General features: G+C 57.2%; 1 protein-coding gene across 5 annotated transcripts in view; it reads left to right on the top strand.

Annotated features, from left to right (window-relative positions):
* Nucleotides 1-24,017, top strand: part of ANKRD11 (ankyrin repeat domain containing 11) — a 160,468-nt gene that overhangs the window by 99,982 nt on the left and 36,469 nt on the right. For 3 of the 5 annotated variants that reach the window (XM_045533841.1, XM_045533843.1, XM_045533845.1), the window contains one exon: nt 19,544-19,691. In XM_045533841.1, the coding sequence (XP_045389797.1) occupies nt 19,605-19,691 (87 nt within the window). In that variant the 5' untranslated portion in view covers nt 19,544-19,604. Of the gene's footprint in view, nt 1-5,054; nt 5,138-19,543; nt 19,692-24,017 lie in introns of those variants that run through there. The other 2 variants (XM_045533844.1, XM_045533842.1) reach the window with 2 other exon arrangements.

Below are 24,017 nucleotides of genomic sequence, written 5' to 3'. Positions count from 1 at the left end.
CCTGCAGGTCTGTGCCCTCCTTGCCGAGTCCCTGAGCACTATTCTGGGGTCACCCTGCAGGACCCTCTGCCTGGGCAGGTGCCTGGAAAGCTGCAGGTAGAAGATGACACTGGTGCACAGAAGCCCTTACTTGTCACTGGGAGCTCGCTCTCAGGGCCTGTGGGCTCCAGGGCTGCAGGGTGCAGCAGCTCCCTCTTGCCCTGCGCCTCCCGAGAGGGGTGAGGGTGACACGAGACAGGCTGCTGGGTTGGTGCCCGTCTTCTTGTGAGACGGGAGCTCGGCGTCCAGGGTGTGTGAGCCCTGCAAGGAAGAACAGTCTTTCCTTGAGTGCACGCTGTGCCCACGAAATCATACGAAAATAAGGAAATGTGGGCTTTTGTGACGCCAGGTTATGGACAGTGTGTGCCGGCAGTGCCGCAGCCCCAGAGAGGCTGGGAGCACCCGGAGAGCTGCCCCGGGCCGCTCCTCACCACAGGGGCTGTGGGAAGAGATCAGGCTTCTGAGTGGGGCCTGACACACAGGCATGTGGGCACACGACCACCCACCTGTGCCGCCAGCAGCTTCCTTTCCACGCATTTTGTACGGCCGTCTGCCCGGTCAGGCTCTGCGTATCCTAAGTGTTCAGCTTGAGTTCATGCCAGACCCAGTCTGGGGCGGCACAGGGCACGTCTCAGACACGGCTGAGCACCCCCTCTGAACCGCAGGCAGGCAGGCTTCCACGAAGGCCAGCTCAGGACAGTGGACGGGGCGTTTGCTGTGACAAGACAGGTCTTTAGACTGGAACATTTGCTTTAAGTCGCCCAGCCCTGCTGCTTCTGAGAACCTGCAGTTCACAGTGCTGGCGTGGTGCCAGCTCGTCTCTCCGAGGTTGGCCAGAGCATTGTTCCGGTTGGGATCACAGCGGACGGACACGTTGCCCTTCCCACGCCCTGCGTTGCCGAGGTTCTGAGGGCCCCTCCTGCTGGTGGCACCGGGGGCTTATTTCTGGGGGTTCCGTGGGCCTGGTGAGGCTCTGGGTGCTCACGTGGCAAACCCTGCAGGGAGGAGACGGACGTTACCTTTGTGCCCGGCCACTGCGCTAAACAGCGAGGAAAGCAAACGGAGTTTTTGTTTTTTCTTTCTTTTTTTTTTTTTACCATTTTCTGAAGAAGCTCTTCTGTTTTGGAAAACCCAGAGTGTGTGAGTGCAGGATTTCCACTTCAGATGGGCTTTGTCCAAGTGATGTTTTAGTTTTGCAGTTGGCAGCACTTGTCAGCGTCCTGTGAAGGGCGGCTGTGCCGGCTCTGTAGCGAGGGGTTGACAGGTCGCATCCTGGGGGGCTCACACCCACTGAAGGCAGGTGCTGGGGGCATTGTCCTGGGAGCCAGGCAGGCCAGTGTCCCTGGCTGGCCGCAGTGGCAACCCCGGTTAGCGTGGCAGAGGAGACAGACCGAGTTGTTGGTGATCCCCACAGGACGGTGGGCTGGGAAGGCAGGAAGGACCCTCACGCTCACACGTGCTCACAGCCTGGGGGGGCCGGTCAGCAACCGCGGGGCTCCGCATGCTGCTGGCAGCCAGAGAGCCGCGGGAGAGGGAGAGGACGGAGCCAGGCTGGGTTCAGCTGGTTCCGATTCAGGTCCCACTTGTGTGACTCTGCTAGTGCTATTCTGTGAGAAGACAGGTGCATACCGTCCATATGATTAGAAATGTCCAGAAGGTACATTTATGTCATTGTGTAATAGAGTTAAAAATAGTGAAACTGTACATGCCTAACCCCTGCGACCTGTGCTGCCATGTGCCCAGTCGTGGGGACAGGAACTGGGAGAGAGGCAGCCGCTGTCCGCGTTCCAGGGCAGCACTCGCGTGCCGTCTCCACCCGTCACCTGCCGGTTCCTGCATTTGAATCTGCAGTTGTTTTCTGATGGAAGGACATTGCTTTATATTGAAGTGTCACATTTACGTGAAACCCTTTTATCATCTGTCCTGTGTTTCGTCCTGCCGTACAGTCAGACTGTTAGATCACTGCAGAGAGGGGGACGGTTTGTAGGGACATGTGGCTTCTGGGGCAGGCTAGGGGTCAGCACTGTCACTTCCTGTCATGCCCCTGGGCGGGTGGTGCCCAGCAGTGGCTTCCCCTCCTCCCGAGGAGACTCTGCCTCTGCCGTCCTGGCTCCATCAGGGAAGCGGCCGTGGTTGTGTTCTTCATTTGGAGGGAGCTGAGAGGAAGTGTGGACAGCGTTGGCGCTCATGCACCTAGCCCTGATGACTCCGCCTTGCAGCTGTGAGGTGCTCCCTGCCCTCGAGAGTTTCTCTGGCACCTGCTCTCAGCCAGGTTCAGGCTCTGGTGATGTGCCCACGAGGACAGCAGCTCCGTGTCCCCAGATGCCCTTGACAAGGAGCCTGAGGCCTGGCGTCCGTTGGTCACGGGGTGGAGAGTTGCACGAAAACCGTATCAGCAAGTTCACAGTTAAAGCTTCTCTGGACCCACTAGCAGGAATAGCGCCTAAGCTGGGTTTCCTGCGATGCTGGCCATGATGTTTTAATTCAGAAACTTTCACAAAAGACCTCTCTGAGTGCCCCCACAGGGCGGAGTGTAGCACGCTGCCCAGTCGTGCACGAGGCATCAGCAGCGGCTGCCCGAGTGCCCGCAGTGCAGCTCTCCGTGAGAACTACCGACTCCGAGGCGCTTCCCTGCCAGCGAGACGTGGTCCCTGCTCTGTGCAGCCCCCCGCTGTGTGTGCCCTGCTGCAGGCGACACCAGAGCTTGTGTGTGTGAAGGGGCTGTGCAGATAAAAGACTTCCTGCCAAGGTGACATCACCACTCTTCTGCCGTGGGAGCCCTGAGGCTTGCAGAGGGGCTGTGGCCTGAGGGGTAGTGGGGGCAGAGGACCAGCCCCCACCCAGCGTGCATCAGGCTCAGACCTGCTCACCCGAAGCTCCAGGGAGGCAGAGACCCCTTCATAGGCTCCCCCCAGGGCTGCAGGCTCTCTGCTCACTGCCCTGCTCCCTCGGCAGCTGCGGGCCTTGCTCTTGTCCTGGTGTCCTGGGCCAGGGGTACCTGGAGCCCTGGCTCTAGCAGGGCAGGGACAGTGTGAGGCCACCACTCCGGCCCAGAGGCCTGTGGTGCGAGGTGTGCGCTGAGCTCACGTTGTTCTCCCCGCTGGGCCTCCACAGGCTGCATGTGGAGTGTCAGGGTGTATCTTGGTCATTTATTTGGGGAAGGGGTCGGAGACCAATGTTAGTCTTGGCTTTCCTGCTAACACCCTTGCGGAAAATGGACATGTGGTATCACGTGCACCTGTGGAGCCCCAGGGAAGGTGCAGAACTCCCTGTGAGTGGTCACTGGCCCAGCGCCGTGGGCAGCAGGCACGCCCGTGACCGGCCCTGGAGCCAGCGTGCTGTCCGCGGGCACCTGCACCATCACCTCGTGGGGCACCAGGGGGGGCTGTTCTGCGGGTGAACGCTGGGACTTGGTGCAGTTTGGGGCTGATTGGCGTGAGTTGGTGTGGGCGCGATGTGGCTTTGGTGGCCTGTGCGTGCCTGTCATCAGGGAGTGATGTGGCTTTGGTGGCCCGTGCGTGCCTGTCATCAGGGCACGATGTGGCTTTGGTGGCCTGTGCGTGCCTGTCATCAGGGCGCGACGTGGCTTTGGTGGCCCGTGCGTGCCTGTCATCAGGGAGTGATGTGGCTTTGGTGGCCCGTGCGTGCCTGTCACCAGGGCACGATGTGGCTTTGGTGGCCTGTGCGTGCCTGTCATCAGGGAGTGATGTGGCTTTGGTGGCCTGTGCGTGCTTGTCATCAGGGCGCGACGTGGCTTTGGTGGCCCGTGCGTGCCTGTCACCAGGGCACGATGTGGCTTTGGTGGCCTGTGCGTGCCTGTCATCAGGGCGCGATGTGGCTTTGGTGGCCCGTGCGTGCCTGTCATCAGGGCGCGACGTGGCTTTGGTGGCCCGTGCGTGCCTGTCATCAGGGCGCGACGTGGCTTTGGTGGCCCGTGCGTGCCTGTCATCAGGGCGCGACGTGGCTTTGGTGGCCCGTGCGTGCCTGTCACCAGGGCGCGACGTGGCTTTGGTGGCCCGTGCGTGCCTGTCATCAGGGAGTGATGTGGCTTTGGTGGCCTGTGCGTGCTTGTCATCAGGGCGCGACGTGGCTTTGGTGGCCCGTGCGTGCCTGTCACCAGGGCACGATGTGGCTTTGGTGGCCTGTGTGTGCCTGTCATCAGGGTGTGTCTGGAATGTTGCTCCTGGGCCAAGGTCACCTGCCCTGCAGCATGGGCAGGGCCTTGCCAGACTCTCCTCGATGCCAGGCCAGGCTCTGGCCCTGCCACTTGGCTGCTTCTCCAGGGACCCCATGGCATGCCACGTGCCTGGCCACCTGGGACCTCATCCTTGTGGGGGAGCAAAGCAGTGGAAGGGGATAGTGGCTTATAAAAGAAGGGTGGGGACTGGAACAGTGAAGATGAGGTGTGCTGTCACCCAAAACTTGAGAGAAAGTGAAATGTGAGAACGTCACAGTCAGTCCTGGAGTACCCTCCAGTGAGCTCCAGTGTCAGGCACAGGCTTAGTGGGGCGCAGGCCCCGAGGGCTGGCCAGGTGCCAGACACTGCCCTGAGCTTGCAGTGTGGGCACGGTTCTGTTTCTGTGTTTTATAGATTGAGAAACTTCAGATATATCTGACCACAAATCGGTGGCTCTTAACTCCTTAGGCCAGTGTTTGTGAGCTGTGCTGACTAAACCATTGTGAGAAACGGCTTACATCTCTGTTGACAACACACGCCGTACACGTACACAGCAAGCACACGCTGTAAACATGCTCACAGAAGAACACTTTATGTGGTGGTGTGTGTAACGCCCCCGGATATTTTCTATTTCGTGTTATTCCCCTTTTTGAAACATGGCTTTATTCATAATTGCCAGGGCTTGGAAGCAACCGAGACGTCCTCCAGTCGGTGAGTGGGTGAACCAGCTCCGGTACATCCGGGCAATGAGTGTTAACTCAGTGCTAAAAAGAAACGAACGATCAAGTCACTAACAAAACGGAAGCTACAGAGGACCCTTGGGTGCCGCTGCTCAGTGGAAGGAGCCGTGTGAAAGGCTGCACGTGTGATTCCAGCTCTGTGACAGGACAGGGCAAAACGACGGAGGCAGCACAAAGGCCGGTGGGTGCAGGGGTCGGGAGGGTTTGAGCAGGCAGACGGTCTGCTCTGCTCTAAACCGCTTCTCACCCTGCTGAAACGACTCTAGAAGTCGCCACGGTCACGGCCCCAGAGTTTGGGGAACACTGGTGAAGGCAGCAGTGCGTCTTACCCAGTTCCCGGAGTGGCCCTCGAGCTGTGACACGGACCTTCCTCTCTGGACCAGGCGCGGCTGTGCGCACACTCCAGAGGACCCCGCTCCCTGGGGTTCACTGTCACTCTGCAGGGCCACACACCGTGCCCCCAGGTGTGTTGGTGGGGACGGGTTGAGGTCCACGGGCAGCATTACAGTGTGGTGCAGCTCCTGCATCCTGGACTTTGATGCTTAAGTTCCGCACAGTGGACCCTCTACGTTAGAAAACAAAAGAGTACTCAAGTCCTAAGGAGCAGCAAAAAATAGGAGTATTAAGGGAAGAACTTGGAGTTTCCAAGTGAATTATTTTCTTTTCTTGGGGGTGGAAGGGACTGCTGGTTTCAGTCGTAGCAGGGTCAGGCCTTGGAGGCTGGGGGGCAGAGCAGCGTCCTGGCCGGGGGGCAGCTGTCTCTGGGGCAGCTCAGACCAGGGCTCCAGAGCAAACCCAGCTTGTATTTTAAGGTTTCACTCCTTGTATTTGTCCTTTCTTCTTTTTCCAAAGCCCTTACGGTTACTGTAACTTGGGTTTAGCTAAAAGTTTGCTGTTTGCAGAGCACCTTTTTATTCACTCCCCAGATGCTGAGACAGCTGGTTCTTGTCCCTGCTCTGTAGGGGGAGCTGTGGGGTCAGTGGGCTGGTGAGGCTGGTGCCTTCCCTCCCCGGAGCTGCCCTGTGTCCCCGACCGCAGGCTGGGTGGGTGGCGGCAGGTTGGAGGGGGCTTTGGAGCTCTGAGGCCCTGCAGTCCTCTGGGATGTGGGGGCTCGGCACCCCCTTCTTGAGGTGCACAGCCCAGCAGAGACGGCCAGGCGAGGCCAGGCTTCAGGCAGGGAGGAGAGACCAGGATCCTGACTCAGTTTGCAAAGCCTTCGCGAGACGCAGACACAGGTAGTCAGGGAGGACGGTGCCGTCTTCTTCCCTGTCAGAAAAAAACTAGTGGGTGATACTGAGAAGCCCCCTGAGTTTCATGTTGCTAAAGAAGGAAAAGATGAATTTGTGTTAGTGCCCACTGCTGAGCAGCTCTGACCGTGGGGACAGATGAAAGGTCCATCATGTGATCTGTGGCGGTTGCCCCCCCAGTTTCATTATGTCTGGTTGTACGACGTGAAAATCCAGGTTTCCTCTTAGTTGACTGGTTTCTACCTTTAGAGCAAAGTCAATCCCTAAGCAAGTCATCTTTGTTGGAATTGTTTATTTCTGTGTCAAACGTAGGAAGCCTTTTTGCAGTGCCTTTCGGATTCTCTCTCTTATTCCTGCGTCTTTCTGTTTTTGAAACTATCTGGTGAATTCTGCAGAAGACAGTTGGCTGATTACACTGAGCAGAATCAGGCTTTCCCGTGGAGTCTGTCCCGTTGGATTTTGCATTTTGTCTTTTGAAGAATGTTCCTAGATGTGAACTGATCGTGAAAGGACAGCACAGAAATCATCCACCTGTTGCACGTAGACACGGGAGCTCCGAGGGGGAAGTCACTTGTGCAGGCCACATGGCTCATAAGCAGTAGAACTCAGCAGGACTTCTGTTTTCCGTTTGGTCTGTCGAGAGCTTTCACCTTTCCTATGGGGGCTCTGTTTTCTGAGAGGCCAGCCCGTGTCCCAGAGTCCGGCTGGGCTCTGTCTTCTGAGAGACCAGCCTGTGTCCCAGAGCCTGCTGGGCTCTGTCTTCTGAGAGACCAGCCCGTGTCCCAGAGCCCGCTGGGCTCTGTCTTCTGAGAGACCAGCCCGTGTCCCAGAGTCCCGCTGGGCTCTGTCTTCTGAGAGGCCAGCCCGTGTCCCAGAGTCCCGCTGGGCTCTGTCTTCTGAGAGACCAGCCCGTGTCCCAGAGTCCCGCTGGGCTCTGTCTTCTGAGAGGCCAGCCCGTGTCCCAGAGCCCCGCTGGGCTCTGTCTTCTGAGAGACCAGCCCGTGTCCCAGAGCCCGGCTGGGCTCTGTCTTCTGAGAGGCCAGCCCATGTCCCAGAGCCCGCTGGGCTCTGTCTTCTGAGAGGCCAGCCCGTGTCCCAGAGTCCGCTGGGCTCTGTCTTCTGAGAGGCCAGCCCATGTCCCAGAGCCCGCTGGGCTCTGTCTTCTGAGAGGCCAGCCCGTGTCCCAGAGTCCGGCTGGGCTCTGTCTTCTGAGAGGCCAGCCCGTGTCCCAGAGCCCGCTGGGTGCGGCAGCAGCCAAGTGACACCAGCTGTTGTGCTTCCTGAGGCTTCTAGCAGGCGCTTCTGTGCCGTGAGATGGTTTTGGGTTTTTGGGTTTTGTTTGTTTCAGTGTTTATGGAGGTGCTCGTCCTGCAAGGGTTCTTTAAGACTTACAGAAGTTGTTTGACACATTCTGCAAGTAGTTTCTTGCATTTTGTCTTTTAGTTTTAGAGTTTTTATTCGAACTGTCGTATGCCCTTCTTAGCAGAGAGTGGTGAGCCTGGGGCAGCGAGAGCCCCAGCGTGCCGGGCGTCCCCGCCCCAGGAGCCCGGCCCCCAGCGCCATCCCATGGCCTCCACGCAGAGCGCTCTGCTAAACCACCACTGCCCCAAGAAGCAAAAATAAAAACATCGATCAGTTTCTAGGGGCTTTCAGATTCCCTGCTGTCATCAAACACCCAGTGAGTGACCACCGTGGTCTGTCCTAAATATGCCTCTTTGAGAGTTCTTTGTCAGACTGGCTTCCAGACACAGTCACACTGAGGTTCTCCAGTGTCTTTTAAGTCACATTTAATCGGTAAATTTCCCCTCTGTTCTTTTCTGTAGGATTCCCCCCATGTGTCAGAGATCTGGGTCTTTTGTCCTATAGAGTTCCTCTGTCCAGTGGATACACAATGCAGAGCCACGTACATAATATAAAATTTTCTGTCAGCTTCATTATAGAGTAAAAAGAAACAAATGAAATTATTATTAGTTTTTTTTTTTGAGTCATTTTGAGTCAGGGTGTCACTCTGGTGCCTGAGCGGGAGTGTGGTGGTGTCGTCATAGCTCACAGCAACCTCAAACTCCTGGACTAAAGAGATCCTCCTGCCTCAGCCTCCTGAGTACCCGGGACTACGGGCACCTGCAGGACACTGTGCCCAGCTGTTTTTTTGTAAGCATCAACACAGCACTACACCCAGCTAATTTTTTGTAGACACAGGGTCTTGCTATGCTGCTTGGGCTGGTCTCGAACTACTGGTCTCAAGCAATCCTCCTGCCTTGGCCTCCCAAAGTGCTGGGTTTATAGGCGAGAGCTACTGCACCTGGCTAAAATTAATATTAAGAATATATTTTATGAAACCTGGTATATCCAAAATACTCTCATTTCAACATGTAATCAATATGAAAAGTATTGGCCAGGCACAGTAGCTCATGCCTGTAATCCCAGCACTTTAGGAAGCTGAGGCAGTAGAATTGCTTGAGGCCAGGAGTTCAAGACCACCCTGAACAAGAATGAGACTCCATCTCTATAAAAACAAAAAAGTAGCCTGAGGTAGCACATGCCTGTAGTCCCAGCTACTTGGGAGGCTGAGGCAGGAGACTCACTTGAGCCCAGGAGTTTGAGGTTGCCGTGAGCTGTGATCATGTCACTGCACTCTAGTGTGGACAACAGAGCAAGACCCTGTCTTTAAAAAAAAAATTTAATGGAAAACTTTTTTTGGACTAAGCATCGCTCACTGGGCTGGCTGAGCTTCAAGTCCACAGTCGCTCCACATGGCCCATGGCCTGGTCGTCACCTGCTTAGCTGTGCGGTGTCCCCCAGGACGGGTGTGGCATTCGGTACTGGTGTTCCCGTGCTTTTCTCGTCGTCCCTGTAAGTTGGCAGTTGGCTCTAGAGGTGTGGTCAAATTCAGGTTCGGTTTTATTGGGCTTTTCTTCTTCTTCTGGGCCAGACCACTCCATAGATGGGTCTCAGCATTCACACTGGGCACACACAGCACGGGGCTGCCCCCCTTTCTGTCACGTGACCGAGCGCTGCTGCTGACTCTGCAACTCCATTGATCATGCGCATTGCACATGGTGACACAGCCGCCCGGCTCTGCCCAGGGAGCCCCACAGGCGGTGCCTGAGTCACGGGGGCGGACCTGGTCCTCTCTGGTGGCTCCTTCCTCTCGGGGTCCCGGGTTTCCTGCCCCCGACGAGAGGGAGCTGGGAGCTCGTTGGCTTCAGGGTTGATCCCTGTGTCCTTCTGAAGGCCAAGGTCTAGGAAGTGACAAACAGCCCAGCATGTCCGGAGTGATGACGGGTGACTGGGGCTGAGTGGGAGCCGACGCGCAGCGTCTGGCCAGCTCTGCGTGTCCCTGCTCGTGCCCCCGCGCCCCGCCCTGAGGGCGCTGAGGAAAGCTCTCACTGGTCCATCCCCAGGGTACACGCAGCAGTCGGGACAGTTGTGACACAGCCCACGACAGCGTCATCGCGGAAAACAGGAAGGCTGGCTGTTGATAGTGTATAAAAATTGTTTCTTTTTGTCCTCAGTGCGTACAACACTGGAACTGTAGAGTCAGATTACGATGTTTGGATGAAAAGTCACTTGTGTGGTAGTTTGAGAACTGTCCATAGATTCTTTGATCCGCCTCCCTTCAAAAGGTGGAGACTGATTCCTGCCCTTGAGTGTGGACTGGACATTATAACTCACTTTTTTTTTTTTTTTTTTTTTTGAGACAGAGTCTCACTTTGTTGCCCGGGCTAGAGTGAGTGCCGTGGCATCAGCCTACTCACAGCAACCTCAGACTCCTGGGCTCAAGCGATCCTCCTGCCTCAGCCTCCCGACTAGCTGGGACTACAGGCATGTGCTACCATGGCCGGCTCTCATATATATATATATATTTTTTTTTAGTTGGCCAGATAATTGCTTTCTATGTTTTTAGTAGAGACGGGGTCTCGCTCTTGCTCAGGCTGGTCTTGAACTCCTGAGCTCAAACGATCCTCCTGCCTCGGCCTCTAAGAATCCGCCTCGGCCTCTAAGAATGCTAGGATTACAGGCGTGAGCCACCATGCCCAGCCTCACTTTTTTTTTTTTTTAAAGACATATTTAATGGTTTCACTGTATCCACCCCCAAGCTAATCTTACCACCTTACTACAGCCTCAAACTCCCGGGCTCATAGCGATCCTCCTGCCTCAGCCTCCCAAGTAGCCGGGACTACAGGCGTGTGCCACCACAGCTGGCTAATTTTTCTATTTTTAGTAGAGACAGTCTTGCTCTTGCTTGGGCTGGTCTCGAACTCCTGAGCTCCAGGGATCCTCCCGCCTCGGCCTCCCAGAGTGCTGGGATTACAGGCGTGAGCCACCACGCCTGGCTGACTTCTAAGGAATAGAATGAGGCGAAGTGTTGCCGTGGGACTTCTGATGTGAGTTCACAGAAGGCACTGTACCCCGCCCCCGCTGACCCCTGCAGTCCCTCTAGTGGGGAAGCCAGCTGCCATGTCACGAGGTTCCTCACTCAGCCGCATGGGCACGGTCACATGTGCACGTGACAAGGAATTTGGGCCTTCTGCCAAAACCCAGCACCAACCTGCCAGGTATGTGAGTAGCCGCCTCGACAGCAGACCCTCCTCCATTCCTGGCTGGCCCCCGACTGTGCTCCCCGAGCCGGGGCCACTAGAGCACCACCCCCACGTTTCCGACCCCAGAAGCTGTGTGGTGTCACCTGTCACATGGGCGTAGGTGGCTGGTGCTGTGTCTGCCACTGGCTGGATGCACAGCAAAGTGTCGTCTTGCCTTTTCCTTGTGAATCTGTAGAGGCTGATTTTTTTATATTTAATTTTTTTCAAATGATTTTTTAAAAAATTTCCAAATATTAAGGAGCACAAATGCTTTTGTTACGTGGGTACCTTTTATAATGCTTCAGTCTGGGCTTGTAGTGTGCCCATCGCCCAGATAGTGTTCGTTGTACCTAATGTTTAGTGTTTTAAATCATGTAAAATACATACTTTAAAGCCAACTACACAAAATAGTGTTTATGAAAAGAGGTCTACCTATTTCATTTTTTTCATCTATAGGAAATAAAATTTTTCCATAGGAAATAAAATTTTTCTGTGCCACCAATTCTTAACAGCTTTATTGATTTATAATCGACATGTAATAAAATTCACCCATTTTAAATGTACAGTTCAATTTGGAAAATGTGTGCAGTTGGGAAACTGCCACTGCAGTCAAAGCACAGAACATTTCTGTCAGCCCTGGAAGTCTCCTCTTGACTCTTGTTTTTCTTTTTTTTCTTTTTTTCTTTTTTTTTTACTTTTGATTTTAGAATAATTACAGACTCACAGGAAGTTGCAAAATAGTAGAGTCCCCGGTGCCATTACCCCAGGGCAGTGTCAACGGGACAGACCTCAGGCAGGCCTTGCCAGTGTCACCCTGCGTCACCAGTCCTGTGTCTGTCTCCCCTGTCACATGCAGGAGTGTGCCCTCCTCGCCGGACCCCCACGCTGTCCGCCCACGGCCCCTTCCCACCCTGCCTGGCTCAGCTCTGTCCCGGGCCCTCCCCGTGGGGGGCGGTGCACGGTTCCCATGGTCCACGTGGAGCCGGGGGAGGACGCGTCTGGGCAGCTGCCGGCTGGTGCCCTGTTCTGCCCACGAGGAGTCGGCCTGGTGGACGTGCGTGCACTCATCTGTGTGTGCACGCAGATCCCGTTTCCAGGGAGCAGCGCCCGGCAGTGCAGTTGGGGGTTGTGTGGTGCGTGCGCGTTTGGGTTTGTGAGACCCACGCGTGGCTTTCCAGGGCTGCAGAAACGTGTTGCCACGGCATCCTTCAGCGTGTTCTGCTTCCAGCTGTGCTCGGCTGGTGATGCCAGCGCCTTTCCCCGTGCCGTCTGCCACCCGCACTCGTCTTTCTGCGCTCTGTGCCCCTCGTCCGTGTTCCCACTGGACATTTGCTGTTACTGCTGCTTGTTGTGTCTTCTGCACACAAGTCTGTCTTCTGATCGTGGTGTGCAAATGCTTTTCCCCGTCTGCGCTTTGTCTTTTCACCCGTTAAGCCTGGTCTTGTGCAGAAGAAAGGTTTTTTGATTTCGCTGAGGTAATCTATTGATCTTTTCTTTCACGAATTATGCTTTTGGTGTCACGTCTAACAACTCTTGGCCTAGAGCCTAGGTCATAAAAATTTCCTCCTGTGTTTCCTAAAGTTTTTATAGTTTTTTCTGGTTTTGCTAGCTCTGAACCTGTTTTCATTTGGACCAATTATAAATGATACTGTGTCTTTGTTTCCATATGTTCATCATTAATATGTGGAAATGTGGGTTTTGTGTATTGATCTTGTATTCTTCAGCCTTGCTGAACAATATTATGTCTAGCAGTTTTTGGTAAATTCCTTGTGATTTTTCTAGATAGAGAATCATGTCACCTTCGGGTAGAGACGGTTTTACTTTATGTCTTCCTTTCTGACCTGCACGCCTTTGAGCGCTTTCTCTTTCCCCGGTGCCCTGGCCGAGCCGCCTTGGCAGTGCCAGGCAGCCGAGGTTACAGGGCGGCCTCGCCGGCGCAGGAGAAAGCGCTCGGCCTCCCTCTCCGAGTGCGTCGCCAGGGGCACCTGGCAGACACGCTGCCCTGTGGAGGGTGCTTCCCTGCACTCGCTCCTGTTTTGCTGAGAGTTTTTATCATGAGCGTTGGATGTTATCAAATGCTTTTTCTGCACCAATTGTCAGGATTATGTAATTTCTTTAGCTTGTTAACCTGGTGGATTACGTCAGTTGACATCCTTGCATATTCCGTTGTTGGTTAACATCAGCGTAGGTGTCCTCTGCATTTCAAAGTAGACTCCATGCTGCACCCACTTTCCTTTACTTGCTTCTTGCACTCGGTGACATCGCGGAGACCACGCTATGGTCATGTGTCCGTGGAAACGCTTTTGTTGTGCGCTGGCTGCGCGGGGAGGGGTGGTGGCAGGTGTGGGGGGACCGGGCGGGGCTTCGCACTAAGCGCCTGTCCCAGGCCACCCTGCAGTGGGCTGCTCTGGGCGAGGCACCGTTCCTTGTCCTTGTCACATGTTTGGGAGCAGCGGGAGCCATGGGACGGCTGGTTTGCGGGGCGGTGTGTGGACAGCACTGCAGGTGCCACCTTCCCACCAGGGCCCCTCGCTGCACTCCCAGCAGGGTGTGAGCACCCCCGCTCTCCCACCCCTCTGCTGTGCACTTGCGTGTGTTTGTCACGACGCTCCCCCGCCTCCCTCCTGCTGCCAGCGTTCTGCGGCTGTGACGGTGACGCAGTGGTGCCTTTAAGGCACACGCCTGCATTTCCTTCTCTTCCTTCGTTACTCTGTGTGGTAACGGCTTCTGTGTGAGACGAGTGTTTCTCTCCCTCTCCGCGGAGCTGTGGGCTTCCCGTTACGCCCTGCAGTTGCAGTGTCGTGTGTTGTGCGTTGTGCACAGGTTACTAACCTTCGTGCTAAGTGTTGAGAAGTCCTGAGCTGCCCCCTGGCTGTCGTGTCACCCTGGTCCTCAGCAGGGCCACGCAGGGGCTGGGGCTGCCCTTCCTCTGGCCACCGCTGGAGGGCAGACAGCCCTGCAGCGAGGTCCGTGGCCTCCCGCCTCTGAAGGCTGGCCAGGGGCAGTGTGCGTCTTCACTGTCACACCGTCCTCGCTGCGACATGCAACACAGCGCCCACAAGCCCACAAAGTAACAACGCAGAACTCCGATATCAGAAAGCAAAACCCTCGGTAACCTGCTCTTAGAAACCCTGAGAAACCGGCTGTTTCACCTCCAGCCTGGATTCTGCACCTCACCCCAAGCCACCACGAGCCAGACTCCACGAGCCAGACTCCTGGGACAAGTCTTGTCACCTAAGCATGTGTCCCTGAGCATGTTTAGTGTTGGCAGAAATTTATGTGAATATGTAAAGTATTTTTTTCTCCCTATCATTTGTGAGATCCAGTCATGTTATTGTGTGTTTTCTTTGCCATGTAGTATTCCGTGTTAACTCCGTGCTGGCCTGCCTGCCTGCTGCAGGACATGGTGTGCGTGTCTCCAGCCGGGCACGTGTGGGCCTGTCTCCTGTGTGCCAGGGCCGACTGCTGGGCCGCAGGGCGCGTCTGTGGCCAGTTGGAGTCGGGTGCTGGAGCCGCGGCAGTTGCACTTGCTCGATGGCTGGTGAAGTGGAGAACGTCGATCCACGTACTGACCTTCAGGGTCTCCTCCGTGGCGAAGGCCCTTTGAAAAGGCTCACGCCCACTCTTCTGGGAGACGGTCTGTCTTTCCTCGCTGATTTGTAGGAGCTCTGTCTGCTCTGAACGAGAGCTTTTCACCAGTCGTGTGTGTAGGAAACTCTTCTCCTTCGTAGGAAGGTGACTTCTCGTGAACAAGACTTAGTCTGAGTCAGAATTGTCAAATGTTGTCTTTATGGCCAGTGTTTTATGTATTGGGTAGAAGATTTTTCTTTACCTCGAGGTCGGGAGCGTCTTCTGTGCTGTGGTCGCGTAGCCCGCCGGCTGTGCCCTGACGGCTGGGTCTGGGGGAGGCCGGTGTGCGTTTCCACCTGGGCGCCGTGTGCAGTGGGCGGTGCCCGTGCCCAGAGCTGCCCACGCCGCCCGCCCTCCCGGCCCTCTGCTGTGCACAGGGCGATGCTGCCTCAGCCACCGCGGCTCCAGCTTTTTACTTGGACTTCATTATTGTCGTTTTTATTAATGTTCATTTATGTATTAATAATTTGAGGTTTTGTTCTTTTAAAGTCCATTTGCACGAGTTTTTTTTTTTTCTGTAAGACTACGACCCCTTTGTATCCTCATGCCAGGCTGTGCTTCAGTGCCTGGGTCCCCTGCACCGTCCTGCAGGTCTGCCTGGCGCGGCTTGACCAGTTCCCGGCAGCAGGTCTCCTGCGGGCTCCACTCTCTTCAGCCTGCGCAGAAGGTCTCGGACTTCTGGGGCTGGAATCCCTATGTGCCCACAAGGGTCAGTGAGGACCCCACAGAGCTTTTGTTTCTGTGGAGTAGATCTATCACATTATTGTGTGTGAAAGTATAACAGGCTCCCTAGCACTTTGGGAGGCCAAGGTGGGAGGCTTACTTGCCAGAAGTTTGAGACCAGCCTGGGAAGCACAGCAAGACCCCGTATCTACGAAAAAATGAAATAAATTTTAAAAAATTAAATAATCTGGGAATGGTGGTGCACACCTGTAGTCCCAGCTACCCAGGAGGCTGAGGCAGGAGGATTGCTTGAGCCCGGGAGTTTGAGGCTGCAGTGAGCTGTGATTGTGCCACTGCACTCCAGCCTGGGCAGCAGAGAGAGACCATGTCTCTAAAAAAAAAAAAAATAGATAATAAAGTATAACTGAGAAGATTTCAAAATAATAATTTATTTTAAAATAATTATTGCATATTAATGTAAATTTTTACTGAAAAATGGCTCTTACAAAAGAGATCAATAATAAAAATATAGAGAGAAGAGGCATTTTGTCTTACGTATGTGCAAATGTCTTTTCTATGTGGCAAAAGTAGAAGGCAGCTGCATCCTGGCAGTGGTGTCTGAATCTACGTTCAACCTGTTGCATCCAGCTGTTGTGTTTGAAGCATGTGATACAGATCTGGCCCCACACAGATAGGCGGTAAGAAAAGGGAGCGTGTTTTGGTGGCCGCCTGGGTGGCTGCTGGTTCCCTTTCCCAGCAGCTGTGGGCTGGGGCCTCGCCCCGTCAGGGACCGCCTGCTCCACTGCCGTCAGCCTCCGCGGTCTGTCTGACGGGACTTGGTCTTGCCCCCGTATGAATTTTCAGCATCCACGTTGATCACGTGGAAAATACCAGCTCTCTGAGCTATGCCGTCTTCCAGATGCCAGTGTGTTTCGTTACATATTATTTGAAAATAACCTCTTTGATACCACGCTGCTCTCACGAGCATGTCTGTAAGTTTGGGAAGCCGTCCAGCCTGGTGGTGGTGGATGCAGGCTCCCCAGAGTCCGGGACTCAGTCTGCTGGTGGGTGTTCCGGCTGAGTTTCTGGAGTGTGAGTTGGGCGTCCTGCCACTGGGCCCATCCTGCATCCCCCCAGGACCTGGCTGGGGAGTGCCGGGCTGGCGAAGCCGTGGCCTGCTCTGTGGCTGTCTTTCCAGTGACAGACCAGAGAAGGACAAAGGCTCTTGTGTTCCCTTCCGCCGACCTGTTCCCCGTGGCCCTCCCAGAAGCTGCCCCAGGTCCCCCAGGCCCCTGTGGCCACACCACGTGTGTTTCCCCTCCACCTGGCAACCTGGCGTAGGGCTGGGCAGCTTCTCCCTCTGGCGCCAAGTGGCCAACAAAGGGGTTGACATGCTCAACAGAGACCACCTGCACTTCCCAGGGTGACACTCGCTTCTCCTAAGGGGGGTTGTTCCGTCCTCCAAGTCAGGCTCAGGGGCTCTGGTTCTTCCCATGGATAGTTTAAGGGGGTGAGGGCTGCCATGATGTCCCCAACCTCCCTGCTCAATGCTGAGCACGTGTGGCTGCCTGGGTTTTGTCACCTTGATGTCGATCGAGAACACTTGCAAACCCCGTCTCTCTGGCTGCGTGGCAGGGGTGGTGGTTCCCGAAGGTCCTGGTGTCTGGGGCGTGCCCTGGGGCAGTCGTAGCCTTGGTGGTGCACAGCTTGTGCCCACAAGCCAAGCTCAAACATGGGGGTTTGGTGGGGGGGAGCGTGGTCTTGGTGGGCTAAGAAACGTCTCCTTTTGGAAAGCACAGCGGCACACCGAGCGGACACTCGTCACCCACTGTAGTGTCCGTGTGACGCACACTGCGGGAAATGCTCTGCCTGCTGTGTGCAGCCTCCCTCATCTGCCCGGGGGTGTGGGGGTCCCTCCCCCCTGGTGGGTCCCGTGAAATTCGATGGTTCATTGTCCACACAATGGAAATGCTGGCTGGTGCCCGGAGCGGCTGCTTGTGGTGGGCGAGCAGCGTGCCGGGGCTCTGGGGGGAGAGTGGGCCAGGCGCTGTGAGCACGCGGGGTCCGTGTGGTGACAGGCAGCAGCTGGACCAGCGCTGGCAGGGCTTCGTGGTCTGCAGAGTCTTCAGAAATGGTGGATTTGCCATTGAGGGCCCCCAAGGAGGCCTTCAGGTGACGCTTTCTGGGCACCACGTGTACTTTGAAATGTTGTGTCTGTCAGCAGTCGTGGGTGGTGGTAGGGCTTTCCCAGCACGGAGTCCCCACTGCAGAACTCAGCCCTGGCCGGAAGCTCCGTGGGGCAACGTCCTTCCAGCCTTCCCAGGGTGCTCTGAGAATCAGGGACCCCGACGAGTTAGCTCCAAGCCAGCATCGCTGCTCCCGTTTGTCCCCACGGCGTCTGTTCTTGAAAGCTCATTGGGTTTTGGAGCTTAGGGTGCATTTGTTTTGGAAACAAATCGTGCTCTTCACTCTGCCATTGTGTTCATGTGAAGAGAAAGCCCCTTTCCGGGAAGGAGAGGGTGGGACAGGGAGGAGGAGTCTGGCTGCTCAGTTAAAGGGGCTCGGAATTATGTGTGCCTGGAGACACCTGGCAGCACCAGCTCAGGGACACTGAATGCCGTCGCTTGTTCAAGGCGTGAGGTGACAAGTGGATGTGCTGCTCCGCTCCAGGCGCTAGGTCTGTGTGGCGACCCGCTGGGTTGTCCACACACCCACCCCGGAGTCAGGACGACTGACTGTCCCGGGACGGCTGCTTGCTGTTGCCATGGCGAGAGCAGGCAGTCCGGATTTTAACAAATCTGACTTACTGATAATCCTTAAATTTGTACTTAAATGTTGCCCCTGAGTTTCCAGACAGCCGTGAGTTTCCGCAGCCTTCCCTGAGCTAGTTGCTGTGGTGCCAGCAACCGCTCAGACGGTCCAGTTGTGTGGTAAAAAATGGGAGGAGAATGTAGAATTCCTAGTCTTAAGTAGGAGAAAAAATACCATGTCTGGCGTCAGCCGTTGGAGAAGGTGGGTGGAGACAGCTTCTCACCTGCAGTGTGGGCGGGAGTGTCAGGAAGGGAACGGGCTGGTCAGCCCCGTCACACCCCCAAACTGTAGCTGTGTCCTGTGCCAAGACGGTAGTTTTTGAGATTTTTATCAGTTACTGTGGGAAAACAAGGCAAGATCTCGAGAAAGTGTCGACGTGTCGTGGTCTCAAGCATACCTGCGGGTGAGGGGCAGGTGGACACTTGAGTGACCTTGTGCAGAGGAGCAGGTTGCCTGGGGCACGAGCTGCCTCTCAAAGGTGCATGTGGACGCGTTTCCGAAGCCACACGTCCTGTGTGACAGGTGACTCAGTCCGGACGCGTTAGTTCCGGGAAGTGCTTCGTCCAGAGCCCTGTGCAGGGGTGTGCCTGCGGAGAGGGTGCGGCCTGTGCCCGCAAGCTGGTTTGCATGAGATGCTTCCCTCCTGGCGGGGGGTGACATAGACAGGGAGGCCGTGGCTTTGGGGAAGGTGGGTCTGACACACTGCCCCGCTTCTGTGGGTGCAGCTGGAGAGCCTGCCTGGGACGCGTGGAGCACAGCTGGGAAGACTGGCTGGGGGCGCAGGCAGGTGCTGTCAGCATGTCCCTGTTGGACACGGTGCACTCGAGTCACCGCAGGCCCAGGCGGGTGGTCGGGGGCAGAGGCAGGGGTTCTGGGAGAGGGTGCGCACGGTGGAGACGCCTGAGGGTTGAGCAGTTGTGCTGGGCTTTGCGCTCTAGGGTGTCCTCGGGCTGCCTGTGCCCCGGCCCTGGGCTGACGCGGGGATCGGCTGTCTCTGAGGGTTGGCTGCCCTGGGAGGGGCAGTCTCTCCCTGGCCAGTAAGGTTTTTCAGATGATACAATGTCACGAAATACAGAAAATAAAACACACGATTGATACAGCCTGTGTCCTGGGACTTACTGGGAAACTCAGGGCTGGAGCCTTGGGCCCAGGTGGAGGGTCTGGCTCCACAGGCGTGGACTGGGACCACCAGGCTGCCCAGACCCGTTCCAGGGACTCCCTTGGAGATGTCACTTGCCTACCGTCCGGATACTTTACTTGGGAGGAGGTAGGGAATTGGGTGTGCTTTCAGCTTTCTAGAAAGCGGAGTGACTCTAGTCCTGACCTTTTGTCTGGTGAGGGAATGGAGCTGCCCCCCGGGGTGAGAGTGGGTGACCGAGGCCCAGGACGGGAGGGTGGTGGGTGTGACCTGCTGGACCCCAGGGGTGCTGCCCCTTGCCCGTGGGGGTGGTGCTGCCGACGCAGCCTCCCTCTTCTGCCGCCATGAGGTGCTTGTCCCGCGCCCGCCTGTCACTGTGGCCTCCTGGGAGGCGCATTCCGTGGCGACACACCCTTGCCTGGTTCCAGGGTCTGCCCAGTCCAGGGGACGGGGGCTGGGCTTTGAGCTGCCTGCCTGGGTTCGGGGATTCTCACCCTTTCTCCTCTCTTTGGCAGCAGACGGTTGACGACGAGGCGGCGGGAGTGTGAATGACGACCGGCTGAGCGCGGCAGAACGATGCCCAGAGGTGGGTGTTCTAAGACACCACAGCAGGAAGAATTTCCCCTCGGCAACGACATGGTGGAGAAACAAACTGGGAAAAAGGTAAGGGCCGCAACCTCCTCCCTCAGCACACGCCGCACCTTTCTGTCCCCAGACCCCAGGGTTTCTGTCACGGGGGCAGTGAGGCCATCAGGCGTCACGCTGCAGAGGTTTCACTTCCAAGTCTGGTTGATTCTGTGTGTGAACCTTCCCTGCTGCGACTTGTCAGGGCACCGTGTGGGGGTGATGCCAAGTTCCGGGGTGCTCCCCTCCTGTCCACGGTGTGGGGGTGATGCCAAGTTCCGGGGTGCTCACCTCCTGTCCACAGTGTGGGGGTGATGCCAAGTTCCAGGGTGCTCCCCTCCTGTCCACAGTGTGGGGGTGATGCCAGGTTCCGGGGTGCTCAACTCATGTCCACAGTGTGGAGGTGATGCCAGGTTCTAGGGTGCTCAACTCATGTCCACGGTGTGGGGGTGATGCCAGGTTCTGGGGTGCTCCCCTCTTATCCACAGTGTGGGGGTGATGCCGGGTTCTGGGGTGCTCCCCTCCTGTCCACAGTGTGGGGGTGATGCCGGGTTCTGGGGTGCTCCCCTCCTGTCCACAGTGTGGGGGTGATGCCGGGTTCTGGGGTGCTCCCCTCCTGTCCACAGTGTGGGGGTGATGCCGGGTTCTGGGGTGCTCCCCTCCTGTCCACAGTGTGGGGGTGATGCCGGGTTCTGGGGTGCTCCCCTCCTGTCCACAGTGCACTCACAGTGTCTATGTTCCCAGTGCCCAGTGAACATGAACTTGGGCAGGAGGTTCGTTTCCAGGCGTTGCCAGCTGTCTGTGATGTGTCAGACTCAGGTGTGTGTCACTGCGTCAGGCGCAGGACGGTGGAGGTGACTGAGAGCTGAGGCCCGTCCTCTCCTGCTGCCTGTGTTCCTGTCGTGTAATCCTCACATGCATGGTTCCTCCTCCCTGCTTTGCCACGTGACCCAGCGTGCATCCATCCTGTCACCCGGCGGGCAGGTGGGTCCCGTTGCTGCGGCTCCTGGTTTCCCGCCGTCCTGAGCGGGCGTCCCCTGCTCTGCCCGGCCAGATCACTGCCCGTGTGCTTCCTGCGCTCTCTGCGTCTGCTGCGTCTCTGGCAGAGCTCTGGGTTGGGTGTGGCGTGAGCCTCGCAGGTATTCCACACGGGAAATTAACCAGCTGTCATTTAGTTCATTCAGTTTTGGCTCGGTGTGAAGCATTTAGTGAACACTAAGCACACTTAGCTCAGTGCCATCTACACGGGAAACAAGTGCCCGAGAGCCCGGGTGTCTGGGCAGCAGGTCGTGTTTCCTGTCCCGCCTGCGTGTCCCGAGTGCCTGTGCAGGGGCAGGTGGGCGCTGCAGCGTGGAGCCACCACGCGCTGCCAAGCTCCCACGGGAGGGGCGCACACCTGTGGGGCCCGCGGGGGTCTGGGTGGGGTCGGGGTCGAACTCTCGGGATGGGCGTGTTCTGCTGAGCTCATGAGTGAGCTCCTCGGGGGCCCACGTGCAGCTTCAGGGGGCAGCTTGGGGCTGGCAGAGGGGAGAGGAGGTCACTTCTCCTGGTGCCTCAGATTCCAAAGTGTTGGGACAGTTTCAAGTTGCCTCCCTGGCCTCGTTTTCCCCCCGTTCACCGGGTGGGTCGTGGAACTCACTGGGAACAGCCGAGCTGTGTGGAGACGCTCGGTGCTGTGTGCACAGCCGCTGAGCCCGCAGCCAGCCCGAGTGTCTCCTGTGTCATCGGCAGCCACCATCCCTGCCTGAGGCTGTGGCCCACGGCCGCTTCCTGCGTGAAGCACCCAGCAAGAGCAGGACCTGCCTTCCCGGGGATGGGTGTGCTGTGGTTTCACCTCGAGAGCTTGGACTGCCCGGCTGAAGGGTGAGCCGTGTGCTGCCCGCTTGCCTGTGTGGATCAGAAGCTTCTCACGTCCGTGGGACTGATGCACGTAGAGGTCCCAGCATCCCAGAGCGTCCGCAAGAGCTTTTGGACCATTTCTGCACCCAGGTGGCACTCGGGGAACAAAGGTGTCTGGGTCCTGCCCTTGGCCCAGCGCTGCTGGGTGGGCACACGTGACTGAATGCTGCTGACACTTCCTGGGCCGCAGCTCCGGGCCTGGCAGGTTTTAGGATGTGGCGGGGCCGGTGGTGGCCCCGGGGGATGCCGACAGCATGCGGGAGAGGGAAACGCCAGCCCTCACACTGATGGAGAGTTGTCTGCCGAGCTAGTTCTCTGATTGTCCGGTCTGGGAAAGCTGAGTGCACAGTGGACTAGTTCTCCTAGCACGAGTCCCAGATGTTTTCTGAGGAGGTGCTGTTTCTCAGCTGTCTGACACACATGTGGCCTGGACACGGGTGGAGCTGTGCACACGTGGGCGTGCAGGGAAGGTGGTCCAGGCGGGCGCAAGGTGATGGAGGCTGCAGGAGGGCTGTGTTGGCTGCGGGGCGTCCTGCTCCTGAGGCTGCGCTGGCCGGGCAGCTGCCCCGCTGCGGTGTGTCCAGTCTGAGTTGTTCTCTTTCTCTGGAGGAGAAAAGCGGCCTGAGCAAGCTGGACGGGTCCGGGTCGTGTGAACGCCAGTGTGTTCACACACCAGCTGTGGGACACACGTGGGTCTGACTTTGGGATCTTTTCCCACGATAAAGCCAGACATTTTCTCATGGGGGCATAGACGTTTCAGCAGCGAAAATGTCACGTTGCCTGGAGCCAGGCGTTCTCACCGTGAGAGGAGCTTTCTGAGCTTAAACAGGAGCTTGGGACAGAATGCCCGGGGCACACTCCTGGTCACAGCTGCGGTGTGAAGACGCCCAGCTCCTTAGGGGTAAAAACGCCAGGGAGCCAGAACTGGGGAGTGTGCGTGTGACGGTCCCGTGCTTGCGAGGAGTCTGACGTGGCTTCTGCTCCGTTTCCTCTCAGGTACGGTTCCGTGTTACCAAAAGCAACATATTTTTAGATTTCTCTGCAAGAATTGTGATCTAAGTGATGCGTGTGTGTGGACAGCAGAGACAGGGCACGTGACTCTGCCGTGTGTCCTCACGCTGAGTCGGCCTGGCAGTTCCCTGGTGTCTGGTGACTGCGGACATGCCGGGAGCACAGGGCAGGCCCACTGGAGGACGATGCTCCTCCCAGGGTCTCCCCTCAGGACCCCAGTGCAGGAAGCTTGGTGGGACCAGCAGGCCCCTTTGCCATCGGGGGTGTTCTGATTTGGCAAGGTGGAGGGTGGCGGTGGTGTCCCAGGCGACCCCGTGAGAAGTGCTGTCCCTGAGCCCCAGGACTGCCCTCCGTGGCAGGCGTCACCCGCTCGCTGCGCTGAGCACATACCACCCGGAGAGGAGACTGCGCCGACAGCCTGGCGGCCCCCCGAGCTTCCCCTGGTGGTCCTGAGTGTTTCCACGGGCAGCTGCAGCTGAGTCAGGGACGCACACGCTCAGCCGGCCCAGGCTGTGAGTGGGAAGCCTTCGGGGGCACCTGCCTCTGCGTGTTGCCGAGCCTGGGGGTGGTGGGCGCTCTCGTGGGAGAGTCCCACGTGTGTGCCGTGTGTGTGGTCTCCCCAAACCCCTCTCGGTGGGAAACCCTCCTGCTGATCTGAGGCCAGACCCCTCCTCTCCCTGAGGGACGAGGCCCGTTGCTAAAGGTGGCCGTGTGAGGACACACGGGGAGTGGTGGTGGTGTGTGTGTGTGTGTGTGTGTGTGTATGTGTGTGCATGTGTGTGTGTGAGCTGTGCCCCTTTCTCCAGGAGTGGCAGCTCCAGAGGGGATCTCGGTTTTGGGATCTGGAAGGGGCATGGCTAGCACGGCCCTGGCCTCCTGTGGCTTCGGGGACAGGTTCTGGGTAAGGTCTCCACACAGGCTCCCATCCTCCTCCTCACACGGGAGGGGCAGGAGGGGGCGTCTGATGGTGTCTGACACTGAGACCACAGAGGGCCCGAGACGCACCCAGGCCCAGCTGGGCTTGGTGCCCTCTCAGGCTTCACGTGGGCTTCTTTGGTGGTGGAGAGGCCCAGCCTTTGTCCCAGACGGACCCGTGGAGAGTGGGTGTTAGCCTCTGGGATTTCTGTCCATCTCTTTCGCAAGGGCAGAGAAGGAAACAGAAGCATTCTGGAGGAAGCAAGGTGTGCCAGGCTTGGGTCCCCGTCTGCTCCCAAACCAGTGCTGGGGCTGAGAGGATGGGCTGTGGTCTGCCAGCCGGGCAGGGCCAGCACGCCGCACCCAGCACTGCTCACGGCTTCTGCTTGCTGGTCACACAGGCGTCCCCACCCAGCCGTGCCTGCCACACCCCTTGGGCCCCATCGCTCCCCTGTGGAACGTGGCCTTCTGGCAGGCATTGCGCCTGCTGTCCCCACTCGTCCCCTCCCACCGCAGGGCAGCTCTGGGGGAGTGGGTCTC

The sequence above is a fragment of the Lemur catta genome, chromosome 20, assembly GCF_020740605.2.
Source record: "Lemur catta isolate mLemCat1 chromosome 20, mLemCat1.pri, whole genome shotgun sequence".
Taxonomy (NCBI): Eukaryota; Metazoa; Chordata; class Mammalia; order Primates; family Lemuridae; genus Lemur; species Lemur catta.
This window is presented reverse-complemented; position numbering and strand designations above follow the sequence as displayed.